The 26189-nt window shown below is 39.2% G+C and overlaps 1 protein-coding gene across 2 annotated transcripts in view; it reads right to left on the reverse strand.

The window, feature by feature from the left end:
- Nucleotides 1-6101: 6101 nt before the first annotated feature.
- The window catches only part of zgc:92907 (uncharacterized protein LOC436733 homolog), a 34340-nt gene continuing 14252 nt past the window's right edge, over nucleotides 6102-26189 (reverse strand). For both annotated transcript variants that reach the window (XM_028815751.2, XM_028815750.2), the window contains exons 2-4: nucleotides 23631-23793; nucleotides 15175-15313; nucleotides 6102-7066 (exon numbers count right to left, since the gene is read on the reverse strand). In XM_028815751.2, coding sequence (XP_028671584.1) covers nucleotides 6946-7066; nucleotides 15175-15245 — 192 coding nt within the window. In that variant the 5' untranslated portion in view covers nucleotides 15246-15313; nucleotides 23631-23793 and the 3' untranslated portion in view covers nucleotides 6102-6945. The remainder of the gene's footprint in view (nucleotides 7067-15174; nucleotides 15314-23630; nucleotides 23794-26189) is intronic.

Genomic DNA, 26189 nt, shown 5'->3' on the forward strand with positions numbered 1-26189 from the left:
CCTAACCTGCAAACCAGGCCACAATATTGTGAGGGCAGGTTAAAAAATGAATTGGATTTTACTAACCACAGTGATTTTAAATTTAGTAAAATTCAATAGCACAATTATAAAAAAGGTACAATATGAAAACATGAGAGATGCCAGAATAGCCACAGGAGAGATCTGCAACTATACAATCAGGTCAACTATACAAGCAGAGGGGACACTCTAGAAAGATTAAGAAATCCCACATCACGAATCTCCAACTGCCCAGTTACCAACCAGCCCAGCATAAGCTGGCAACAGTAGTTACTAATATTGGAACTGGCAAACCCAATACTGCAACTTAGTACAAGCAGGAAGACTGGTATGTGCTATTAAGCTACTGCAGATGTCCAAAATGCATCCGCCGTTTCAAATTCAACTAGCCAAGATGGATGTGTCACTTCTCTTCTTAGGCGGCTACAATGACTTCCTGCAGCATCACACATTAACTTGAAATTCTTGATGCTTGCCTTCAGAATAGTCAACGGGTTAATACCTGTGTATATGGTGTGATACAAAGCAGGGCATCAACGAGCCCCAAACCCCAACATGAACACATTAAGAGCCCCGGGTTCAGATAATGGATGGATGGATTTTATCCAAAATACACAATATCTCCACAAGTTAACAAAACCACAGGTTTCTCTCTCCACAATCCAATTCTTCTCCGCAATTCCTCTCACCACCGCAATGCCCTACTCCAGCACCCAGTGACCCCAGCAGGGTTGCTCTGCTGGACTACATTTCCCGCCATGCCCTGCTGGCTTCCCACTGGGCAATGATATCCAGGGCTGCTGCCATCTAGCGTAGTGGGAGAGTAAAAAGCCCCCAGCGACATCTTTCCTTTCCAGTCGGCTGTCTGTCCATCCCTTTTGGTACTTCCTTCCGGGTCTGATCCCCTTCTCCTCCCTGGCTGGGATGCCTATCTGCCTGTTAGGAGCCTCCCATCCGAGTGAGGAACCATCCCCTCTTCTGGCCGAGATGTCCGCCCAGCCCATGTGGCATCTACAATGGAGACCCCGAGTGCTATGCTGCTCTCGTCTGCTCAGGTCTGCCAATGAATGGCATCGGGTGATGCCACCTCTGAGTGGTATCCAGTCTCAATCCAGAAACTTTTCACATGTATCTCCTAGTTGGTGGATGAGCTGCCCACCTCCATTTGAACTTCCAACTCCCACAATGTGCTTAAGAAGCCACCTGTTCTGTCATTAGTGTCAAATTGTTCATGTATGTTTTTTGCTCTGCGAATATCAGCCATATTGGTAATTGAAATTTTTATATTTCTAGCTTAATAACTATTTGCTTATGGTGATCAGCTTTTGTAACCTGTTCTGCTATACTTGTTCAAAACAGTCCCTAGGTTGCTGTCACTTAATTATGTTTGACTTCATATGTACGTCTCTTTGGATAAAATCATCTGCTAAGCAAATAGATGTAAATGTAATAATCCACAGAACTCAAGAAGGTCCAGGCTGTGAAAGGGGATTTCCAGTAACTAAAAGAGAATGAGAGACGTGGGGAAATTCCAGCAAGGCGCCAGTGCCAACTTGGCTGCCCAAGGCAAAAAGCCTTACACTGTGTAGGGAGATGACAAGGATGAGCAGTAGCAGGAACAAGAGGCTACTGCCACATTATAAAACAAGTGTCTCACAGAGGTAACAATGGCAGACATGTTTGGTCAAACATTACAATCAAAATGTTATCACTTGTGACCACCAGGAGACACCGTCGAGCTCCCAAACCCTAGACACAAACACACCACGACAGTCCTAGTTGCAAATTATTCACCAAATACCTTTTTACAGTCCACACCACAATGTCTAATGCATAATACTCCTTCGCAGTCTGGTGAGCTTTGCTGTCTACCTCCCGACTCTGACTCACTGCAGGAGGCTGGACGGCTTCCTTTTATGTTGGATCCAGGGAGTACTTCCAGTACCAGGGCATAGCGCGATGGAAACATTTCTGGGTCAACTGGAAGTCACCCAAAACAAGAGAGTCCTTCTCCCTGCAGCACCCTCTAACGTCATACAAGAACCGCAACAGGGTTGTTCCTCAGGACTACAAATCCCATGGATCCTTGCAGGGGTCTGGTTCAGCACCAGCAGAGCACTGCCATCTATTGTATTGGGGGAGGAACTGCTCTTAATAAACAACCTACCCAATCCATCCATTAATCTTTCTCCCTGACTGGGATAATAATCCTGCCCCATCCCAGCTGGGTTAAGCCTACTCTCATGTTGTCCTTCCGTTATGGCTTCTCAGGCAGGCAAGGATCCACCTTCCATCCCAGTCCATCCTGCATGATGTTTACACACTGTGAACAGTTTCTTCAATCTTAATTCTTTAATTTATACTCAAAACCACTTGACCCTCAGCCCCTGGCTTCTGTACCTACAGCTAACACCCCATTGGGAAGAACCACTTAAGCCAAAGCTTCAATGGAATGAAGCAGCTGGTGAAAGTAATAAAAGTATAACACTGACAACTGGAGGATGAAAAGAGAGCACCATGTCAAGCAAAAGCCCAAAGAGCTGCTCAGAGATCACACACTCTGACTTTCTGGTTCTCCAGAGCAGGGAACCTCTCTGCTTTCTTGATTTCCTTATCTATGCCATACGCTTCTCCTTCTACTTAGATACACACAATTCTCTGCAGCAGGGACATACTGGCTCTACTCATTAAATTTCATTTACTTCCCCACAATGTAAGAAGATTTCGATGCTGCAAAGGTCAAAAAATGTTGTGATAATATGGGAAATGCTATTAAAAACAAAACAGGAGTGATTTGTGAATTCCACTAATCGTGTACTATATTGAAAACACAACAACACCACCACCACAGCATTTGATGTTATACCTTGTGAATTTAGTTGTTTTTGGTTTTTTTTTAAATATACACTCATGTTATGATGATTGCAACACACTCTAGAAAAGAATGGAACAGTTGAGAGTTTACTGTTGTGTAACATCACCATTTTTTTAAATAGCACTTATTAAGGGTTTGACCACTGATGACACAAATTGGTTAAGTTTAGCTAAGAGGAACTTTCTGTTACTCAACCATCACGCACGTCTTCAGCTGTACAATTATACGGGGTCTTCGTTGCTGTATTTTGCACTTCATACTGCACCACCCATTCTCAATTGGAGGCCGGTCAGATCTGCAGGCTGGCCATTCTGACACCTTTGCTCTCTGCTTACGCAGCCACGCACTTGTCATCTGGGAAGAATTAGAATCACTTTTGTTTGGCAGACTTAATGCACAGGAATTTCACTTGGTAGGTTGGGAGAAGCTTATAATAAAACAAAACATCTCCCACAAATTACTAAATAATATATATTATAAACAACTGAAGAATAGTGCATTTACAAAGGGAATATGCCAATGAAAGCGTGAGTGTGTTGAGTGTGTATGCTCATGCGGACATACATGTACATATACTGTACACACACCTCTACACAGCATATGAAAGAACGAGGAGGACAGGCTACAGTACCGGTTTGTGAGGGCTATGACTCTGGAAAAGAAACGCAGATGTCTCTTACTGTTGGTTTTAAGTGATCTAAAGCATTGACCAGAGGGGAGTTCTTGGAACAAGTGATGACCTGGGTGAGTCGATTCGGTGGTCATGCTTTGGACATGGTTTAGGACACTAGATGCATACAAATCTGCAACAAAGGGAGAGCACAGACAGTTATTACCACAGCAGACCTCACAACATGCTGCTATTTATTTTAGGAGAGGACTGCCGCTGAAACAAACCAGTCAACAGCGGAGAATGTGATCACACTTTTAGTTATGGCTTTGTAGAATTGTACTAGGAATGGAAGAGAAATATTTCATTTCTTTAGTTGGTGTAAAAAGTACAACTGCTGCTGAGTCTTCTTAATGATGGAAGTGGCGTTAATACCCCAGCGGAGTGTTTGCGATGGTTGTGCCTCAAAATTGGAAGTATTCCACCAAATTGACTACAGAATTATTGGTTTCTAGAGGAAGAGGTTGCTGTTTTGCGTAAGTTGATGACCACTTCCACTGTCTTGGTAGGGTTGAGTACCTGTTTTTTTGCAGCACACCAAGACAGAAGATGAGCTGCCTTCTTTCTGTATGCCATTTCATTTCCATTTGTAATTTGACCAATGATGATGGTGCTATCGGCAAACTAATGCAGTTTGGGTTGTCCTATTGGAAAATGCCGGGACATCCTTGTAAAACACAACATCTGGATGGCAGCATATGTTGCTCCAAATGATGTACAGATCATTTTGCATTAATAAAGCCCTCAAAGGTACACACGGGCACTGACACACACTGACACACCTCATACCAAGACAGAGGCTGTCTTTTGGACTGAACGCTGATAACAGCATGGATGGTCCTTGTCCTCTTTGGCCCAGATAACACAATGGCTGTTTTTTCCAAAAACTTCTTCAAACATCAACTTATTAGACCACAAAACATGACTCCACTCTGCTAGATGAGACTGAGCCTAGAGAAGTCGATGAGGCTTCTGGACAGTGTTAATTATTATTAATTTAACTGACACCTTTATCCAAGGTGACTTACAGGGTGATACATTTGGTTGCATTTCTTTTGTTTTCCCAATTGGCACATACGCAGGTAAAGTGACTTGTTCATGGTAACACAGTGTCAGTAGTAGGATTTGAACCCACAACCTTATGGTGTAAAGTCCAAAGCCTTAACCATGACACCACATTGCCTTTATCTCTGTTTGGCTTTGGCTTTGCACAGTACAGCTTTAACGTCTATCTGTAGATGCACCTGTAAGTGGCTTACTGAAGCATTCATGAACCCACGTCATGATATCAATGACAAATGTTAGCCCATTTTCTGAGCCGTGACATCTGAGGGATTGGAGATCACACACATCCAGAAGTGGTTTCCTCTTTGCCATTTATGCACAGAGATTTGACCAGATTCTTTAAATCTTTTAATTATATTATACACTGTAGTGGATGAAATGCCCAAAATCTTAAGGATATATTTGGGGAACATTGTCCTTAAAGTGCTAGATGATTAACTGACTTATCTGCTGGCAAACTGGACAGCCTTGACTTTGCTCTTGAATGACAAGAACAACTGGCTATCCCATTTCACGTCACCTTGTTATTTGTCCTAAACCGCCCCATCCTAACTTTTTTGAATGTGTTGCCGCCATCAATTTCAGAATAAACAATGCAGTTGATTAGGCAAAACAAGAAATACCTTGTCTTTTTACTGTTTACTTTGACTTGAGTTCAAACCAAAAGTTACCAGTCACTCCTTCTTGATTTTATTTGCATTCTTCATACTGTCCCAACTGTTTTTGGAACTGGGATGGTAACAGATGTATCTACACACTCCTAGCTCAATGGCTCTGCAAATACTTGTTGAGTGGATTTAAGAAGGAACGCTTATCGCTTGGAACGACTAATGGTCAGACTCCTATTCCATGCCTCTCAGATTTACATCAAACACATAAATGTTGTAAGTCTTCCCTGGATAATTCAAGAATGCTTTCCTAGGGCTACACTCAATGTATGATGGGCTTTCTTCTTTTCTACCTCATGATATTCTTATAGCTACAGCACAAGACTTCACCCAACTAGGAATAAATTCTGATGTTTATGGAGACTTTGAACCCTTCTGCCAGACTGGTAACACTAATATTCACAATCTTAATGCATTTTTCATTCTAATTCGGCCATTTGCTAAAGAATTTGTTTTAATATATAATTAATATTTAATATCATATCAAATGGGTTGTCCAAATTAGTACTTGTGATGTTTATGATTTTTCATTTGATGTAATGGAGAGTAACAGCTGTAAGAAGTATATCTGACCTGAGCTGATTGCGGGCAAAAATAATTTATTCCATATCTTCTTTCTATATTCTTAAAGACAGGCATAGAGAGGGGTCATTCATTCTGGTCCCACAGATTTCATACCTTATTTCTCTTTTGGACATCTGTGGGTCTTCTCGATTCAAATAAGGATGACAGGAGATGTGCAATGGTGTATGTGTGTTTGTGGGCTTGTATTATCTTAAATTCCATGAAGTGCTGAAACAGGATGTGGCTTTCAGTTGTTTTTATTTTGCATTTACCTAAGTATCAAACCAAAAGATGATCAACGGGATACAAAAGATGTTCTGGTTAAATCTCTGTAGCAGGTCACCTCCTCTCCTGTGTATTGAGCAATCATCTGAATTCTGCAGACATATTTTCAAATCTAACCCTTTAAAGGCTCTCCTGTAGTGCTAGTTTTGACTCACTATGCATTGTAATGTTTGTTGATTTCTAAAGTTAATAAAGCTCGCTGTTTCTTGGCTTGCACCACCAACTTTAAACCCCTGTAATTACATCTACAGAGATTTTGCACATATTGTGCACCATAGTGCATTAATAAATGCCCATATATTCCAATTACTTTCTAGTGCATTAAAAAGAGACACTTTTCTTAGTTTCAAAAACTTTAAGATAGCAAAAAAAATAAAACAATAATAGTTATTTTGTGCATTTCTATTTGTCCCACATCCTTCCCTACAGGTTCAGAGTGCATTTTCAAATGAAATGCAACTCTCTACCCACCTGCAGCAGAAAGATGGCAGCATGCCAGTGCTACTGATGCTTTAGAAACTGAAACAAGTGTCAGGTCAAAAAAAAACACATCACTACTTTGATCTTTTTCTTCAAAAAATGAGAAGTAACGTTTTCACAAAAAAAAAAAAAAGTTAAGTATTGTAACAGATGAATTGTTCAGTGTAACAGACAAGAATATGAAACTCTGCGGCTTGTACCTCACTTCTTCTGTATGCTTGTTATCACTGACTTACAGTTGCAGCAGAAGGCTTGAATAAAATCCATCCATGGAAGTGACCACAGTCTTGTTTCAGGTTACATTTATATTCATAGACTTCTCAGTCCACTTTCTCAAGCCCCACAATTCTGTCCAGGAAATTGGCAAATTCCTCAGTTTTCCCAGGCAAAAGTGGTTTAAGAGCAGATAGTTCCATGCTCTTCATTGTGTCAGTGAGTGTCCTGAAAAGACAGAAAAATAAAATACTTTAATCACTAGCCATTAAAATGAAGACACAGTGCACGTAATCCCTTTGAAAGCAGAAGCAGCCTTGTGATAGGAGAGTGCTCATTAACTAACCAAGGTAACTCATTCAGATGGAAAAAAAACACAAGAAGCAGCAGTTGGTTTCCTCAAATAACATTTTACATTAATTTACTTAACATCCATTTTAATAGTTTTCAGCTCATTTTGTGGCTACTTCAACTCCTTGTATTTCTTAAAACTTGTGAGCAGGATTTTACATTTAATGAAGCCATTAGGACTGTACTACTATTTAGAAAACCTGGCATATTTTTTCCTGAATTCATTTATCTAAAATCAGCTTTAACACATGCATTTAGTAACAACATACATTTCGTTTTAATATTTCTCCTATGGTTGCATTACCCTACAATAAGTACAAATCTTTTAGATTAGATACATTTTATTAATCCCAAGGGGCTAATTCAGATGCATACAGCAGCAGAAACATAAAAACAGACTCACAGGACAAATAATACAGCCAATCAATCAATTGATATGTAAATAAAAATAAATAAATTATAGATGTACAGTATATTGTTTAGATATTTCAAAATGATATTTCAAAATAAACTTAATCAGTGACATGGGAGGAAGCACTGAAATGCCTGATAGCTGTGGGCAGAAAGGACCCCCCAGAGGCACTTCTTAGCACACCATGCTAGAATGAGCCTGTGGCAAATGTGCTCCAAGACAGCACCTCCTGGAGGGCATGGAGGTGATTTTTCATGATTGTATCCAACTTTGCCACCTTACTCTTTTTCTGTAACAGCTTCCAGTGTTTCCAGGGTTCGTCCTGTGATTGAGAAGGCTTTCCTGATAAGATGATTCAGGCATTGCATTTCTTTTGTGCTCAACTTGCTTCTCCAGGAGACTGCAGCTTAAAACATTACACTGGATACTATGGACTGATAGAATATTTCCAGTAGGCCGTTGCACACATCGAAACACCTGAGTCTACTTAGCAAGTGCAATCTGCTTTGGCCCTTCTTCTACAGTGCCACTGTGTTGTCAGACCAGTCCACCACCACCAGCTCTTTTGTCTTGCTGATGTTGAGTTGCAAGTTGTTGTACCTGCACCACAAGACGAAGTCCACCACAACCATCCTGTATTCTGACTTGTCTCCATTTGCAGCCTATAATGGACGAGTCATCTGAAAATTTCTGTAAATGGCAAGCGCTGGTATTGTGCTGGAAGTCTGTTGTGTAGAGGGTGAACAGGACAGTTCCCTGAGGTGCTCCAGTATTACACACTCCCTTATCTGACACACAGTTCCTCAGCCTCACAAACTGCTGTCTATTGGTCAGGTAGTCCATGAGCGAGGAGACTGTGGGGGCACCAAGATGCAAAGCCTTAAGCTCCTCTCCCAGCTAAAGAGGCAGAATGGTGTTAAAAGCACTGGAAAAGTCAAACAGTATTTTCCTAACTGTGGTGTCGGCTTTGTCCAAGTGGGAGTAGGCTCTGTGGAGCATATAGATGAGAGCATCTTCCACACCTATATGTGTCTGATAGGCAAACTGCAGAGGATCCAGATGTTCTAAAATCAGGGGATGTAGCTGTTTTAAGACCAGCCTCTCAAAGGTCTTCATGATGTATGAGGTAAGAGCAACTGGTCTGAAGTCCCTGGGATCACTGGAATGACCTTTCTTGGCACTGGGACCACACAGGATGTTTTCCACAGCTGGGGAATCTTCTGCAAATTCAGGGAAACAGAGAACAGGTGCTGAAGGACCCCACAGAGCTGGCCAGAACATATTTTCTATCAAAATTATCTAACACCAATCTTCTTAATCCTAAGTCTGGTATTTAGTCTCAAAGGAGCTACTTTATGCATGTACTATTTAATTTTGCAATTAAAAGAAGTTAAGAACACATAGGTTGTTTAAAACATATTGAAATAAAAGTAAGCACAGAAAGAATGCATCAAGGTCTTTAGAAGACACCAAAGCATTACTTGTCTTGTTAGTTTTGTCTCTGCTGTATGCAAATGTTGTTCTCATCTTTTGCCCAGCTCTACTGGGTATGTTTCATTCAAACATCCAGTTGTTGTGGACAAGCTTCAAATCCTCATAAGCTCTACAACTGATTAGTTTCAGCTTCACTGTTCTGTTTAACCAAGGTTTAGCTCAACAATTAAATCTGAAATGAGGCTGTCATTTTCCTGGATATAATCTTTTCTGAGCTCATCAATGTTATGAACTTTCCCATAGATGCAAAGGTGGTGGAGTGTGTTTCTACATTAACAGTTCATGGTGCACCAACATAACAGTGTTGGAAGTTACTTGCCCAATAAATCTGTCATTCTTATCATGAGATTCCTCAGACTCCCGCACACAACTTGGAGCACACCACAGATATTTATTTTTTCTTGTTACAGACTGAAAGAAAAATCTTCAAAACCAGAAAAATGAAGTGGACATAAGTGGATTATTGAGGCTTTCTGAATGCACTGAGGGATGCTCAAGGCTGTCATTTGGTCAAGCATAAACAGCTTTATTCCACCAATGATTGTTCCTCTGTTTGGAAAGGCCTACAAATGGTTATAGATTTTAAATGGAAATCTTACCAGCCTCTGATCCTGCTCTTCCCAATCACCTGTACAGCTTTTACTGTATGTGTTAAAGGCACTCCATCAAGACACAGGTCCTTGCTGATGGCTCTGCTTCACCTGACTTCTCACTCTTACACTCGAATCCCACCCTCCATGTCATTGAGCATGAAGCAAGTTTGTTCCTCTCGAGATAAAATTCTAGCAAACCAGCTGACCCAGACAATTTCACTTCTCTGTACTAAGAAACAGTGACGATGAGTTGGCACTTTAAAACAGTGCTGATGGTGAGTTGGCATTTACATTTACAGAGTTCCTGACTGGTTCAAAGTATTCCCAGCTATCTCAGGGCCCAAAAGCAAAAAAATATTTGCCTTAATCAGAACAGACCTGTACCACTGACCACATTAATAATAAAACACTTGAATGGCTAATTGTTCAGATTCTTTTCATGAACCCCTTCACTTTGCTTACTGTGCAAATAGATCAGATGAAGAGATGAAGATCCAGGGAACATGGCATTCTAGTACATTTTGCAGCATTTAGTCTCTCCAAGTTCACATACCGTATGGCAAAACTCCAGTTGTGACTTTTAGTTCAGATATTAACACAATCACACCAGAGCATATAGTGCGTGCAATATGCACACGTTAAATAGGAAGCGAGCATGCTGTGTCTCTGACTTTCTGTGAAACAGGTTCTAGACTCTGGCGCTACGTGGATATCAGTTAGAGTGCCTGAGCCTGGACATGGACTTCCTTCATAGGGGTGGTCTGTCTCCTCTCCTCTTCTCTCCTCTCCTCTTCTCTTACTGCTGCACCTCAAGTGAGTTGCTGATGCCACTACCAGACTCGGTCTAATCAGAAATTGCAATTATGTATCAAGTGAGCCAGTGTTGAATCTGCTGACCAGTAGGTGTTTCCTCAACAGTCTGGACCAAAACAAACTAAAAATGGTTGAAACTGTTGTGGATTTCTGAGAGATACTATTTATACTCAGGGTTAGAAGGACAGCAACACCATCAATTGGTTAGAATAATCTACATTTTTATCACTATTATCACTCATATGCTGAGCTGGAAAGAAAAAAAAATCTGTTATCAAAATTTTGCAATAGCACTTATTTTTTCTCAATCAACTTAAAAGTTAATCCTTTCACAAGAAGTGCTCGTTCAGTTTTATACGGCAGCCACTGAAAACATTTTCACTTTTTCCATAATTGTCTGGTTCAGCAGTAAATCTGCTCTATTGAAACATACCGTAATGTACAGCCTTCTGTCAGGACAGCAAAAAGGACTGTAGACCTGAAACTGGACTCCTGTATACTGTACATCTCAGGTCTGGAAGCTTGCAATCAACATCAGGAAAGACCACATTCATTCAAAAATTGCCAATTTCAGTTACTGCCCTTATGAAAATATACTCAGAGGAAGAACCACATGGCACGTAAAACGCTCTTTACCCACTGTACAGTAGTTGGTCTGGTCAATCACAACTTCTGATTCACCTCTGTCTCTCCAGATCTCCATATACTTATTTTTACTTTCATAACTTATATGTAATGGGGCAGGAGTATAATTTTATATGATGTCATATTGTTTTGAACACTTATTTTGTTTTCCTGACTACTGTATTGTTTGCTGTTGTTCATTTTTAAGTTGTAATGATGTCATATGCTGCATTTGGTACATTTGTGTATTACATTTGTGTACATCTGTAACAATCCTACGGAGTATGCTGTCTGGCAATAAAGTTCAATTTAATCAAGTCCAGACTTTTTGTACCCACTCACTGGCCAGACAACTATATTCCACTGGAGACTGCAAATGCACATGCACTGTATAAGGGCTAGGAAGAATATTAGACCATTTCATGAGAATATGTCACTGTATAGATTAAGTCTTTTTATATTTTAGGCAATCATTCAAAAGGTCAGAATTCTATAGTGCATAGAGCTTCTTTTTCCTAACTTATATGGTTTTCTAACATCTTTAAAATACCACTCTATCAAAAATACTGAAGTGTTCACCATCAAAGGATTTCCAACAATTGGAGGAACCAAAATATTTAGGACCCCTAATGCATTTACTTACACTAGTCTGTCACACACGTGTGCATGGGAGGCAGCTAAACGGCTTGAGTAAGGGCAATTCCGAACCAGACCAGGATGTGGCAGAGTGCACTGACTCTTATTCTCTCTTTCCTGCAGACCATTCACGGGAGATTCCACCTGGCCCACTTGACGTCACTTCCGGCTCTGAGCCTATGGAAGAAGACCTTGCCGGCTCCGGCCCCTCTGATGGCACGTCCGGGCTCGAACCTATGGCTGAAGACCTTTATGAGCCCGACCCCTTTGACCTCACTTCCTGTCTTTCCCTTTAAGAGCCTCCACCTTTTCCCTATTCCCTCAGTTTTGTGCACAGCAGTGCTATATCATTTATGTCAATTTGCAGCCAGGAAACCAAATATATGGATGGCTGCCCCAAACCTTGCTATGGCTCTGTGTGGAGTATGTGACAAGTCATATTTTCCCTCTTTGATGCCCCATGTTGGTTGACCACTGGAAGTTTGTAATACCACTGCATACAAGTGAATGTTGCTATACAAATCCCTACACTACTGAATTGTAATGATTGCTAATACTGGAAGGGCTCACAGATAATGTATGGATCATTTGGCTCGTTTTATTTTCCCATTGGATTAATGTATGAGAATGCAAGGGGCCTGATTTCTATTGCATAGGGACATGTCCATATTCCCCAAAAATAGATAAAGTGGGATTCCTACAGCTGCCACCTTCAAGCTGTATTGTTACCTTTGAACTCAGCTGTTTTACATTCATTGACAGAAAAGTAAGCAGTGTCACACTTCAGGGAGAACTTGTTTAGCCCTACTGTCTCAGAAAAAAATACATGCCTTGTCAACTATGTGGGTGTTTCTCCTGGTAATTCTAAGGATGTGTGTGTTAGGACACTTCATAAGTTCAAACTGGCCCCATATGAGTGAGTGTGAGTGACCCTTTTGTGGGTGGGTGCCTGCTATGCAATCAATGTTTCTGAGAGAAGCATCAGTCACTCTTGACCCTAAACTGGATTTAATCTTCTTACTAAACTGCTCAACTCAAGACATACTTATAATACTGTAAACTGTCCAGGATGGGATGAGTGGCTAATTGGCCTAGGCCACCAGAATTGCGCCTTCGTCTTACTGTAATTTTATCCAATAAAATCAACCATGATCCTCCTAGAGGTTTATTTTGTAAAGGAATGCTGTTGACTAGTTTTTGTTTTCCTCAATCTTTACTGTCAACTGGCTATATCTCAAATACAATGTTAATAGATAGATAGATAGAAATAGAATTATACTCTCAGTAAGGAGCACTGTTAAAAACAAAAACCTGGATTGAACTCAACTTAATGAGTTTGGAAATGGATGGATGAATTGACTTTTTGTAAACACCCTCCCAGTTGTTTCTCTGTCCGTCTGCCTTTGTGTTTATCTGCGGTAGGAGGACTATTGCAGCAGGCAACCTTTGAGAGGTAAAACATAAGAACTTCTTTGCAGCAGGAGACTTTTATGTTATACCCTGTGTCAGAGTCATTTGTTAGCTAGTTAGCTTATATTAAACTGATAGAAGTATTTTCTTAGTTATGTTAGAATGTATGCGTATTTATGAGTGCATTGTCAATGACAGGTTCTATTATAAACTCCACAAGATAATTTGAAAATGGAATATTCTAATTATGACTACAGACTAGTTCAGTTTTTGATCTGCCTTATAGTTGGTAAGGCATGAAGTATAAACAATTTCAAACCTTACATACAGAATGTACTCAATGAAGCCTATGTAAGTGAAATTGAGAAATTACACAAACTTTAAATATAGAAAGTAACTGAAGTTTAACATGACAAGATTGTAATTTTTTCCTTTTTGCCTTTTATTGTGCATGTGTAATGCCTTTTTTCTGAATTTTTGTGATTTGTTCCTTTTTAAATATTCACTAAACCTTTTTAAAATGAACTTTACTGGACTAAGAAATTTCTTTTGTTATGTGTTTGACTCATGCTAAATCCTGCCTTGCCAACTCAGTAGCTGCTTGATTTGGGGAAACTAGAAAAGACGCACCCTGTAATGGGAAAAGCAGGTTTGAGAGATTGAAGATTATACCAAAATTACAGAGCAGACGATGCTTTGATTTACATGTGTATGTATGAATATATCAATGTATTGTAACTATTAAAGTATTAATTTGTTTACAAACCTTTACTATTTGTTTTAGATGGTGGAATTCCACCGGAGAAACACAAAGCAACTAACACCTCTATTTATGAGCCTAACTGCAAATGTGAAGTGGCAAAGAAGCAATGAGCAGTAGAAGTGTGTTCTTCAAGACTTCTCAGAAAACTGAAAATGAGTGTTAGAGTGATGGGGGAAAACAATCTTAATAATACATTTAGGAACATCTGCTGCCTCCTAAAACAACCAAAATGCTGTTAATGTACCTTCTGCAGTCTGGAATGTCATTTCCCAAATGCCATGTACCATTAATGCATAACAGTAACCCCTCCACATTTGCAAACTTGACATTCCCAGTATCAGTCTTTCGCAAGCAAACAATTAAATGGGAATATTTTTGGAGCCAAAGAAACTCGAACAAGATGGTGCAAGTCAAAAATATAAACAATACTGAAAATGATTTGTATTGCATAAAATTATATAAAGTATTTGTGTTATACAATATTTGTTAGTGTTATTATATATTAAATATTAAAAGTGATTTTTGTTTAAACACTGCCCATCTGTCTGGTGATTTGTCAATTGTAAGTGATCAGACAAACCTCCTTATGTGGAGTTGAAGATGCACCAGTCTTTAAGCTGTTTTCCTTCATTGAACTGATACCGTAAACACCGTTCCAGTTCTGGATCTCAGCTTTGAAACTCTCTCTCAATAGTTGCCCCATATCGCCCCTGCAATCTGCCTGAGCAGTTTTACCACAAGGCTCATCTGGGGACAGTGGCAACTAGATATACCCCACTTTCTTAGCTCCATGAGACCGAAGCTCCACCAACATCCATACATTCAGGCAAGTGGATCTCAGCAGACGGAGAAGCAATTGTGGAGCTGCAGTCTGTCAGTCTATCAGCTGTCTCCCACATCCCCACCCCAACTAATGATGCAAATGACACTAATGATTCATTTCAGTATTTGGTGAATGTACTGAGAAGAGTGAATTAAGCTGCAAATGACAAAACAACATTGCAAACTGTATGTACAGTCAGTGTAGATGCCAGTATTTTGGTACCCTAAGTGAACATATAAATATTGTGCAACATGTGGGAGTCTTTGTGGCGATGTTACGTGCATAAAAGACAAAGACAAAGGCATATGTCGATATTTAAATGTAAAACAATCCTTTTTTTTTGTTTATTTTTACCTATGCACTAATTCAAACTGTATCACACTTTGTATGTCTGAAAGGGTTGACGTGATAGCTTACTTGCATGTGCAGTAATAAAGATGTCCGTCACGATGAAGCTGTCTGGCCAATTCCAGCTGGTGATTGTCCATTAGCTGATCATTGACAACAACAAGGAGAGGCTTTCCTGCCCCTAATGTTTCCAAGCAACTACCTGCACCTAGAAAAAAACAACTGACTTTAATGTGATAGCACTCAAGTGAGATAAATTCAGAAATTGTAAAAGTAGCTGTTAATTTATATTGCAATATAAAAAAGGAAATGATTTTGTAACCTGATCTTACAGATCATCTGCCCATTTTCCATTTCATACTTTTCTGCATTTTTTTACTAGCTAAACAAATTTTGACACATGACTGGAGTATGTGATAATACAAACATGTTTTATTTTACATGGAACTTTTAAATGCAATTTAAACATAACACACATAACAACTACTTATAAATTACTAGGAAGGTTAAACGAATTGTCATATGTCATAGACAAAGTCAGAGGTAGGGACTGAACAGGGGAGCTCATCCTTTACATTCTGGTGCCTTAGTGACTTGTTAATCTTGTCTGGTATTAACTATATTACTTGCATAAAATGCAGGCAACAATAGCTACTTTTTACCATAAATTCAGGCATTTATAATACTTTGCCAATTATGTAAACTCTCTGTACAGAGTGTAAAATTAAACATTATTATTTCACAATATGCTTTGCATAGTTCAACACTAGCTTGTAAACAGAGATCTTTCCACACCTCACAGTGAAAACAAAATGTTCCTGGCTGAAACCAAAAGTGCCAACAACAAAAAACACGTTAAAATGCAAAACAGAAAGAGCCTGTCTCACTATTGAAACATTTCTGTGCGAATGCTCTGCTGCTGTTTCATATTATATTTTCAGATAAAATATTTTATAAGGAACAACGTATAATCATGAATTTTCTTACAAAGCCAAACAAAAAAAATAGTTTAACCATTAACTATTTCCTGTACTTTAAATAAAGGTTAAGTTCAGTTTGTTTTTGCACAGTATTTGTCATGATGGAATTGCTACAGACCGCTTTATAAAATAATGTAGAGATAAGCCAATACATACATAAATTAATAAATAAATAAATTACAAAGACTGCAGAACTCAGAAAATAAGATCAGGCAGCAGGAGAGAAAACAGTTTTGTTTTGGAAGTGAGTGTGGCCTAGACGTTAAGGCAATGGATATCAGTGTCCTGTGCCAGCTATTTTAACCCCAACTACTCACTCACAACATTAACAGTTGTAGAAACTCGGAAGCAATTGTAAATGTTTAGCCATTTTTGACTGACAGTGTCAATATGAAGAAATCATAATAAGAAAAAAATCTTTCCAATAACACTATATGGCCATGCAAAAAGAATTTACTAAATGGGTGCATCCTTGCAAGATGTAGGTAATCAAGACAAATTTTTCTACAACAAAAATTTGCCACTGTGTGCTGAGACACTATAACGTATACTACAAACAGTATTTAGAAGAAGTATGTAGTGCACTTTCATGAAAATCTGACCAGAAAGGCATAAAAATCAACATACAATATTCTCAGATCCAGTCACTCTAATTCGGGGATACAGGGGCACGCCCAGCTCTACCACATTGGGCATCGGGCATTTAGGGTGGTGGCATTTTGTTAAATAGACATTGGCAATGGGAGGGTATGGATTTTTGGTGCTCTTTTTTCCCTTCTGCCGCTGACCCCAATAAATTTTTGCAATTTGCAAGAATCTCCCAGGGGGAACAACACTGTTCTTGAGATCTAAGATCTGAAATGATATGTATAGCACTTGCCTTCAATACTCTGAAGTTTTGCTGCAACATTTTCGCTATCTAAGCAGCATTGCGCACAAATAGTAACCAGCCCTGGACGGGGCACCACACTTATACAGGGTCACTTTAGAGTTGCCGAAAGACACATTTTGCCAACAAAACACAGTATAAACCAAGGTCTGACTGTATGCAATGCTGGGTTTCCTAGAAAAACAAGGACTTCTCTGCTGTCTCATAATGCCTGGGCCCTGTTTCAGTTTTATTTGGAGTGAATAAGTTAATTTTCAAAAGTGTACAATTTTCCATAATGTATCAGACTTTAAAGATCATTTATAAATCACTGACATACAATGTTTAACGTACTGATGAAATACAGATAAAATGAATGACTGTGTGCCTAATAAAGGGATAATACATCTGACTGTAGTTGTACATATCTGACACGTAGCACATTTTGAAGGGCACTGACTCAAACAGCTCTGCCAAAACAACAAATACTTCACCAGAAAAAATGTTATATTAAGATATAGACAAAATAAAAAAGCAAAACATATGGCCAAGTGTGAAAATTCTGAAATCACGTTTCAGTTTTGGTCATTAGCAGCAATTGTTAATTTTGAAATTGGGTAAAACTCAGGAGGTAAAATGCCCAAGTTGTATTCACACAATTAATTAAAACAAAATCACAAGAAAATTATAAAAATCGACCAGTGATTATTTTGAATATTCATAGTGAGTATCAACAAATATGTTATAAACCACTTTTTAATTTTGTCATTAGACAAAAAACTCTTGGGGCCTCATGTATAATGCCATGTGTAGAATTCACACTAAAACATAGTGTAAGGACAAAAGTGGAAACGTGCGTTCGCACAAAAAAAATCCAGATGCATAAATCTGTGCGTTCGCCAACTTCCACATTCTTCTGCTCCATAAATCCCGGTCAGCATGAAAAGTAATGCATGTGCACGCGCCTGCTGCCACTTCCTAAACTCCTCCCAGAATTACGCCTCTTTGAATATGCAAATCAATATAAATAGCCCTTAAGCTCAGCCTTCTGTGAAAAGGCAATGGCAAAAGCATGGGGGGAAATAAAAGAATTTCAGCGAATACCAAGTGGAGGCAAGGAAAAAACGTACTATTTATTGGTTTAAACAGTGGTATAAATAACAAAGGGAAGTTGATCGAGTGACATAAGAGTGTTGGAGAAATTCAAAAGCTCAAGTTCACAAAGTCGCACAGTGCCCGAAATAAAAAAGAAGTTGTCAGATATCAAAGTCGCAGTGAAAAGGCGAGTCGTAGCCCACTGTCCGAGTGTCATATGAAAGCTTATTAGAGTACAGAGAAAAAAAAAATAGGCACACAGTGGGGAAAAATGCACGTAATCTCGAAATTTCCACTTTAATCACGTAGTTTATTTTGTCATTAAAGTAGAACATCATAAACTTCATCTTAAAATCACTTAATTTACTAGTTTCTCAAATCCCATCGTAACTAAAGTACACGTTAAATGCTTTGTTTTGTGTTTGATCTTCTATGTGCTCTATGTGTGTGAATCACTACGTGCTTCTTAAACCGGCTTTCTCTTCCTCCGACAGGACACAGAATCCATTACATTCGTGATATTACAGCTCTCTGAAAAATTAAAATACAGTGGAACCTTGGGTCACAAACGTCTCTGAACACGTACAAATCGGGTTACGACCAAAAAGTTCGCCAAACTTATACATCTGTTCACGACCACACACTCGGGTGACGAACAAGCCAGTTTCCCTTCCGGTTCGTATGCGCCGATGATTTCCGCACATGTTCAGTCTCTCCCTGTGCATTTCCTGTGCAGTGAGCGAGAGCGAGAGAGAGAGAGAGAGAGTGTGAGTGAGCGTATATATATTTACATAAGGCTCGTACGGTCCGGAATGGATTAATTGTATTTACATACAATCCTATGGGGGAAATTGCTTCGGGTCACGACCAAATCGGTTTGCGACCAGAGTTTTGGAACGAATTATGGTCGTGACCCAAGGTTCCACTGTACTGAGATGTATACTTGATATCATTTTCATGATGATAGGAGTTAAAGCATGTTATTAAACATGGGAACACGGTGGCATAGTGATTGTTCCTGCCTCACGCAAGAAGCTTGCTGCGCCGTGCGTGACCTTCGATGAAATAATTTATTGCAGCAGCACTGTCTCTTTCAAACGTACTAACCTCCAGTTCCTGTCCTTACTTTTCTTTCTCCAAATACCCAATCGCCACACAATCAGCTCTGTAATAGACGTTAAGCCATCTGTAAGCTTAGAATGCTGATTCTTCAAAACTTTTAAGGAACATTGAAATATCTTCATAGTACATGTTTAATTATTCTGTCCATCTATCCTTCCAGTGTCACGCCAGCCCCAGCAAGAATACAGCGCGAGGCAGGAACAAGCTCCTTGCTAGAGCTGTGGCACCGTGTCCTCACATGTTTAATTCTTAACAATATAGATTATTTAAATGAGTTAAAGTTTTATCTGTATAATATAATAAACATATTGCTGCATTTCATCTTAAAAATGATATCGTCATCATCTGTAAATACATGCTTTATAAAGTGGCTCAGGATGTGCAATATTATAACTATCACAAGTTTACAGTGAGGTAATTGTACTTATACTGTAAGTACAAAGTGTTCTACAAGCAGCACTTGATGGACTGATTTGAGTGCATTTATAGTTCTTGGGATGAAATTGTTTCTGAACTGCGAGGAAAGACTCTGAAGCGTTTGTCATCTGACAGCAGTTCAATAGACAGCATGGCTGAGGCAGCATGTGCTTGATGCTGTATACCGATAATTCTCTTTCCGATCAGCTGCTGTAGATCTGTGATTCCCCACTCAGATACAGTGATATAAATAATTTGAGTGGTGCAGTGAGAGTAATATGGAAAAAGATGATTCGCTGTGGCAACCCCTAATAGGAGCAGCTGAAAGAAGAAGAAGAAGGTGAAGTGAGAGTAACAACGCTAAAGCAGCTACGGTATTTAGAATAGTTTGACCATTCTGTGGACCATTATATTGTTGCAGGTTAATTACAATCAGATGCATTAAACTAATAAACAATATGCGGTTAATTTCAGTGTATTTATAAAGTCACGTCAGGGATGTGGATCTAAAAAAGAAAGGGAATCCACACTGGAACAGTAGCACTGTTTGACGCTGGGTGCTGCCAGTTTGCAAAACCGAGCAGAGAACTTGCGTACGCCAAGCATTTAGCTACCGTGAAAATGTGTGTGGCTTTACGCCAAGTGTAGGTTTTATACATCGCGATTTGAGCGTGGAAACGGGCTTACGCAACATTTTTGTGCATACGCACTGTTTATACATGAGGCCCCTGGTGACTAACAGTAGCTCATTCAGTAGATCACAAACTCTCAGAGGAGTGCTGATAATAGCAGACATGACAATGAGACACAGTAGTAGCACAGCATTTAGCTCTGCTGCCTCATGAATCTAATGCTCCGACTTCAACACCTGGCTGGGCACTGCTTGCCTGAAAACTGTATATTTTCCCTCTATTTTACCTCTCACATCCTTAAAGATGTGTACATTAAGTTGACAAGTGATTCTAAATTACTCAAGTGAGTGTGAGTGAGGAGACCTTGCAATGAATTGCTGACCCATCCAAGGAGTTTCAGAATGTTATGGCTTATAAATTTAAAGTAAAAATTATAAACATCTTTAAACTGCTGCTTGCAACACAATCCAAAGCAATAACAACGTTGTCTAATAAATCATGTCTTTTGCCCCACTCCATTACAATTATCCTAAACCCTGCTCTGTAAGAAGTATTCTGTCCAGGCATCCTGGAGCAAATCAGATGCATTTATTTGAGACTCATGTCAGCATACATTAATTGTTCCTTTGTCACAGATATGTAAATCGATTACAATATTACTTCTTTAAAAACACTATAGTCCAGGGGGTCCCAAGTTCCCAGTTTTGCAGTACCACTGTGGTTGTGCGTTTTCATTAAAATCAGCTTCACAAATAAATGATTAAGTCTTAACTTCTAAATTATCTCATTGTTAAATGAGTCTTTTTCTTCTGTTATTTTGCAATCAGAAATGTGCTAGAAAATTTTAGTGCTGTCAAAACGAAATACATAATTTGAATATAATTCAAATCTATATGAAAAAGGTTGTGTTAAAAGGCATATGCTGATATTTGAATATAAAACAATCCTTGTTTTTTTGTTTATTTTTACCTTGCACCAATTTTGGCATCATGTTACTCTAGACATGCTATAAGGCTGTACTTCTGAATTTTGCATGTGTTTTGCATATCACTTCTAAAATATGCATTTTTAGTTTATATCATCATTTATAAAATGAATACATCTTTTTGCCACACAACTCTGTTATTGGTAAACCCGTTAACCAAAAAGCAGATTTTAAACACTTGCCCAGTGCCCTAAAACAGTGTTTCACAATCTTTCTGCTGTCGCAATGCACTTTTTCCCACATAACTGTCTTTGCGACCCACCAATGGGGGGACATCCCACTTGGTGGAGCAGAGACCCACTACCATTATAAACAGAGTAATAGCAACTCAGGACCCATCAGTGGCAGCAGTGGCTGACAAACACTGCCCTAAAAGTTCTTGCCGTGCTTCTGGTGTTGTAGTTTCACTTTGGAACCTGAGATCCCTGATTTGCTGTTTTATACCAACACCATTAAACATTGTTTGCTTCGATAAAAGGCCAATTTACTTTCTCATTAAACATAATGGTAAATTAATGCCATATTTCTGATTTCCATAATATTATTATAATATCTTTAAAGCCGACAATTTAAAGAACATTTTCAGTGTCATGAAAACTACCTCAACCAACACATGTCTGTTAGAGGCTGGTGACTTGACGCATAATTTCTAAAACAAAAGCAAAATGAAAAGTGTTAAAGTTACATTTGTTATATTTTTACTGAATCTGTAAAAGGTGGAAGAGTCCTGTTTAGTTTAATCCTATATGTTATTCTTTGACTACTGGTGCCCCGCTCTAAGAAGTTATCATCTACCATCCACAATCTGAATTACAACCTACACTTATTGTGATTTGTTTTAAAATTTTGCTGTGTATTGTTTTTTACTTAGTAGCATATTTTAAAGTTTCTGTTAAAGTGTTTGCCAAATAAAAAGCATGAGGAGGGAATACTTAAAGAACATTACAATGCAACACTTAGTACTTTCAGTAACTCCTTTTGTAAAACACAAATAGACTCACCTCATCTCGACATATACATAATACACATAGGCACTGACGTTGTGTCTTTTGCACCCAGAAAGGCACCCAGCAGAGTGGGGGGTGGGTGCCAAGACTAAAGTAACGCATGTGTTTAATGTGTTAGGTAATTGCGAGTGATTTTGCATAGGCTTTTTATATGCATTTATAGGCATGTAAAGTGTCCCACTGCCCCTATTATGTCACTTTCCATGAACAGAAAATGCCGTTTTTGTGAAGGGATGTCTTTTTAAGTGAAGACTGTGACAGTGTATAAGTCATAAGTGCTGTATACACCGGAGGCGCACCGTGAGCAAAAATGTCAGTAAGCATACAAAGACACATCAAGTACAAATGTATGTCTGGTAGCACTTAAAATTTGAACCTATGCTTGAATATATTCTAATATTTACTTAATTTAAGTATTCAAACCTTAATTTTTAGCAGCCCTAGTATACTAACATGCAAACAAAATAGTGTCTGCATTGATTATCATTAATTGTCAGTATTTCGATACAATTCACATGAAAAGGTTAATCAAAAAGTATATGGTAAAAAAGGTTAACATTTAAAGATGTGGCAAAAAATGCACATTTCTGAATTTTGTTTACATTTTAATACACAAACACATATTTCTAAATGTAAAATACGAGATGAAACAGGCTACAATGACAACCCACAGCCACAATGGTACCCCAAAACTGAATATGGGAATGGGAACCCCTGCTCTAGACAGTTTGAAAAAACATAAGTTACCATAGTGCTGATTTTAATTATATCTAATGTAAATTCTGACTGGGCTACATAATTTGTTACAGCAAATGAAAAAAAAAAATCTACATTTTATGGCAACAGAATACTTTGCAATATTTAAGTGTTTTTGGCACTTTACCAATAATATATTTTCTATCATAAATATTTTCTCCACTATGACAACATTTCTACATAATGAGGCCTGGGACATGGCTATGCTGGGAGATCCTATGTAAAAGACTGGGCATGCTATGATGACTATAAAAACTATGGTGAGGTTATCATGCATCACAAACGAGGAAGCCCTTCAAATCAAGCAGACCAAAAAAAAAGAGACTGCAATAATGGCACAGCATGGATTTGACATATACAACAGGGAACAAAGCAGAGGTCAGTGGTCACACATAACAAACCTTTAAGGTACACATTTTCAAGCTCATGACCCGCCCATAAGGTACACTGTGGAATGGTAATTATGGTCACACAAATCATAACTGGTAAATGTAACAAGAAAATAAACCATGCAATGTAGAGAGAAAGCTTTGTTAAAACAAGAAATATGTGTAGAATTAGTTATTTGTCATGACTAAGGTTCTGAAATGCAATAAAACACAGTACAAAAAAAAAAAACACAAGTGATTGCTAGCAGACAAAAGTCAATATCTGATGGATTACCTGCATGGCTAATAACAAGATCTGCTCTCTGAATCTCCTCAGCAATAGAGTCTTTGTACTGGAATACTTCTAACGTGAAATCCCCAAAGGTGCATGGCTCAGGCCTTACCAAACCACGTCCAATCTGGAGAACCAGTTTCTCAAAGCCAAGTTCACGGAAGATCTAGAAAAGAAATTTTTTAGCATCAAGTCCAAATCATTAGGTATAGAAAATGAGTGGCCTCTTTCTAGGTATCACTCTCTATTTACTATAATTATCTGCTCAATCACTGTTTCAAATCGCACATTCACATAAAGCTATTCAAAGAAGATAGGCAGGAAAAGATGGATTATGTGTTTATGAAGTTCAGAAGGAGCATGAGGACTTCAAATGGGAAACAGATGTGCAGCTTGAGTGTATCAAAAGTCGGCAACCTGCTGACTTTTTCGTGCCAAGACAGCAAATCTCAGAACACCAGGATACAAAATGGAGGAGGTGGTAATGATATTGTAAAAAGCTTTTATAAATACACAGTATGTATACGAATGATGTACTGTACGTAAAGATAACACACATTGCTTTCAAGAATCTGAAAAAATGGAATCTCATGACTAGTACCTTGTGTGAAACATTTATTTGATTTTTCTCAGATTTGAACCTGCTTTATTTCACATACAACAGCCACAGCCTCAGATATAGCTGAGCTAAAAGGAATGTTCACTGACAATTCAATTGCACCTTCCTGCATCTTGCCTCATTATTGCGTAACCCTGCCACATTAATGCGTTCTTACTTTTCATGTGCTCCTTTTCACGGTCCCTGCAGTTCCAAAAACAACCACCAGATAGCAAATTGCCTCCTGTAAAATCCCAGGATTATAATTTGCTTGAGTTTCCTGTGACGAATCTTACCTTTTTTTTTTTTTATTTGAACCCTCCACCCCTTTACTATGTAAAGTGGTTCCCGACACTTTAATTTCTCTTTTATTGCATTATTTCAGGATTATTATTGTGTTACAAACTTACATCCCAGTAAAACTGCTCACATATGTTTTTCTCTTCTTGGGACAAGTAGAAAGGGATTCGACATGGATGTGGTGGCAAATCCAGAAACTGAAATCTGTGTGTAAAGTATAAATTTAGCTTTATAGAGAAAGTGTTGTTAAAGGGGCAGATTTAATTTCTAGCTTGGTTACAGTTTGTATTTGTATGGGTTGATTGCTATATTTGAGTGTGTGGGACTGTGCCAAAAGATATACTTATGCACCATTGAAGTTGGATTCCAATATTGGACCCTATGTTACAAATATAGGCCGGGCCTATTTTGCAGCAGCATTGCTCACACATGTGTACTCACAGGCATATGTTTCACCATGTCTATAGTATTAACATAAATGTAATCTAGAGGGTGGGTTGGTTTAGTACTGGCAGGAACTATATTCATAATGTAATTACATGTTTTAATGAATTCAGATAGGTTTTGAAGAAAAATACTTAGGCATCATCAGCATCTATATATATAATTCACTAAGCCGGAAGACAAGTAGCCACCCATGGAAAGCACGCCGGAAGGGGCGTGGATTCACTAAACCGCTGACAAGTAAGACGCCAATGACGCATGCAGGAAGAAGCCACGGCCACCAACTCTTAGACCATTGGATACGACGAAAAAATCACAGAGCCACGCCCACCAACTCGGACGCGACGCCTTGGAAAACATGCCGTCATTTCTGTTTGTCTGTGCCACAGTCCACTTGCAGCTCTGAGCCACGTTGACTTTTCATTAGTCAACCTCAGTGGAACCTTGGTTCACACAGAGGCAGCGCCAGAGAGAGACAGAGGCACACATAGGCAGCGTGAGAGAGAGAGCCGCGCACACACACACAGAGGCAACGCCAGAGAGAGACAGAGGCACACACAGGCAGCGCGAGAGATAGAGCCGCGCACACACACAGAGGCAACGCCAGAGAGAGACAGAGGCACACACAGGCAGCGCGAGAGAGAGAGGAAACGCCAGAGAGAGACAGAGGCACACACAGGCAGCGCGAGAGAGAGCCGCGCAATCCTTTAAAACTGAAGTTAAAACACAATGAAGCAAGCAGTCTTTAAAAACCAATAAGCCCTGTGCCTCTTTTTCATTAGCATCTCACCTGCTTCAGGCCCTGCAACAGTCGAGACGCTCTCTCTGCAGCTGACCTTCTCTGTGCCTGACTCCACTACTGTCAGTCGCCTGATTAAAAATGGCCTTTTGAAGGGGAGCTATGGACCCGCTATACCACAGGAACACATTGCCTTCGAGCCTGCTCTCGCTCACTCTAACGTACCGGCTTTCTCTCTCTCTCCTCACTCGCTCACACACTGCACAGGGGAGAAATGCCCGCAGCACGAGTCTACCCGGAAACCGTTTCAGCCACACTTCCACGCCCCTCGCTAGGCTGTGAGTGCGATGATTATTTATTTAAAAATGGGCTTTTGAAGGGGAGCTGTGGACCCGCTATACCACAGGATCACCTGTGACATTGCCTTCATATTGTTTTCCTTTTATTTATGATCCTGTTGAGCAGATCAGACACCCAGGCA

This window comes from Erpetoichthys calabaricus, chromosome 12 (assembly GCF_900747795.2).
Source record: "Erpetoichthys calabaricus chromosome 12, fErpCal1.3, whole genome shotgun sequence".
NCBI lineage: Eukaryota > Metazoa > Chordata > Cladistia > Polypteriformes > Polypteridae > Erpetoichthys > Erpetoichthys calabaricus.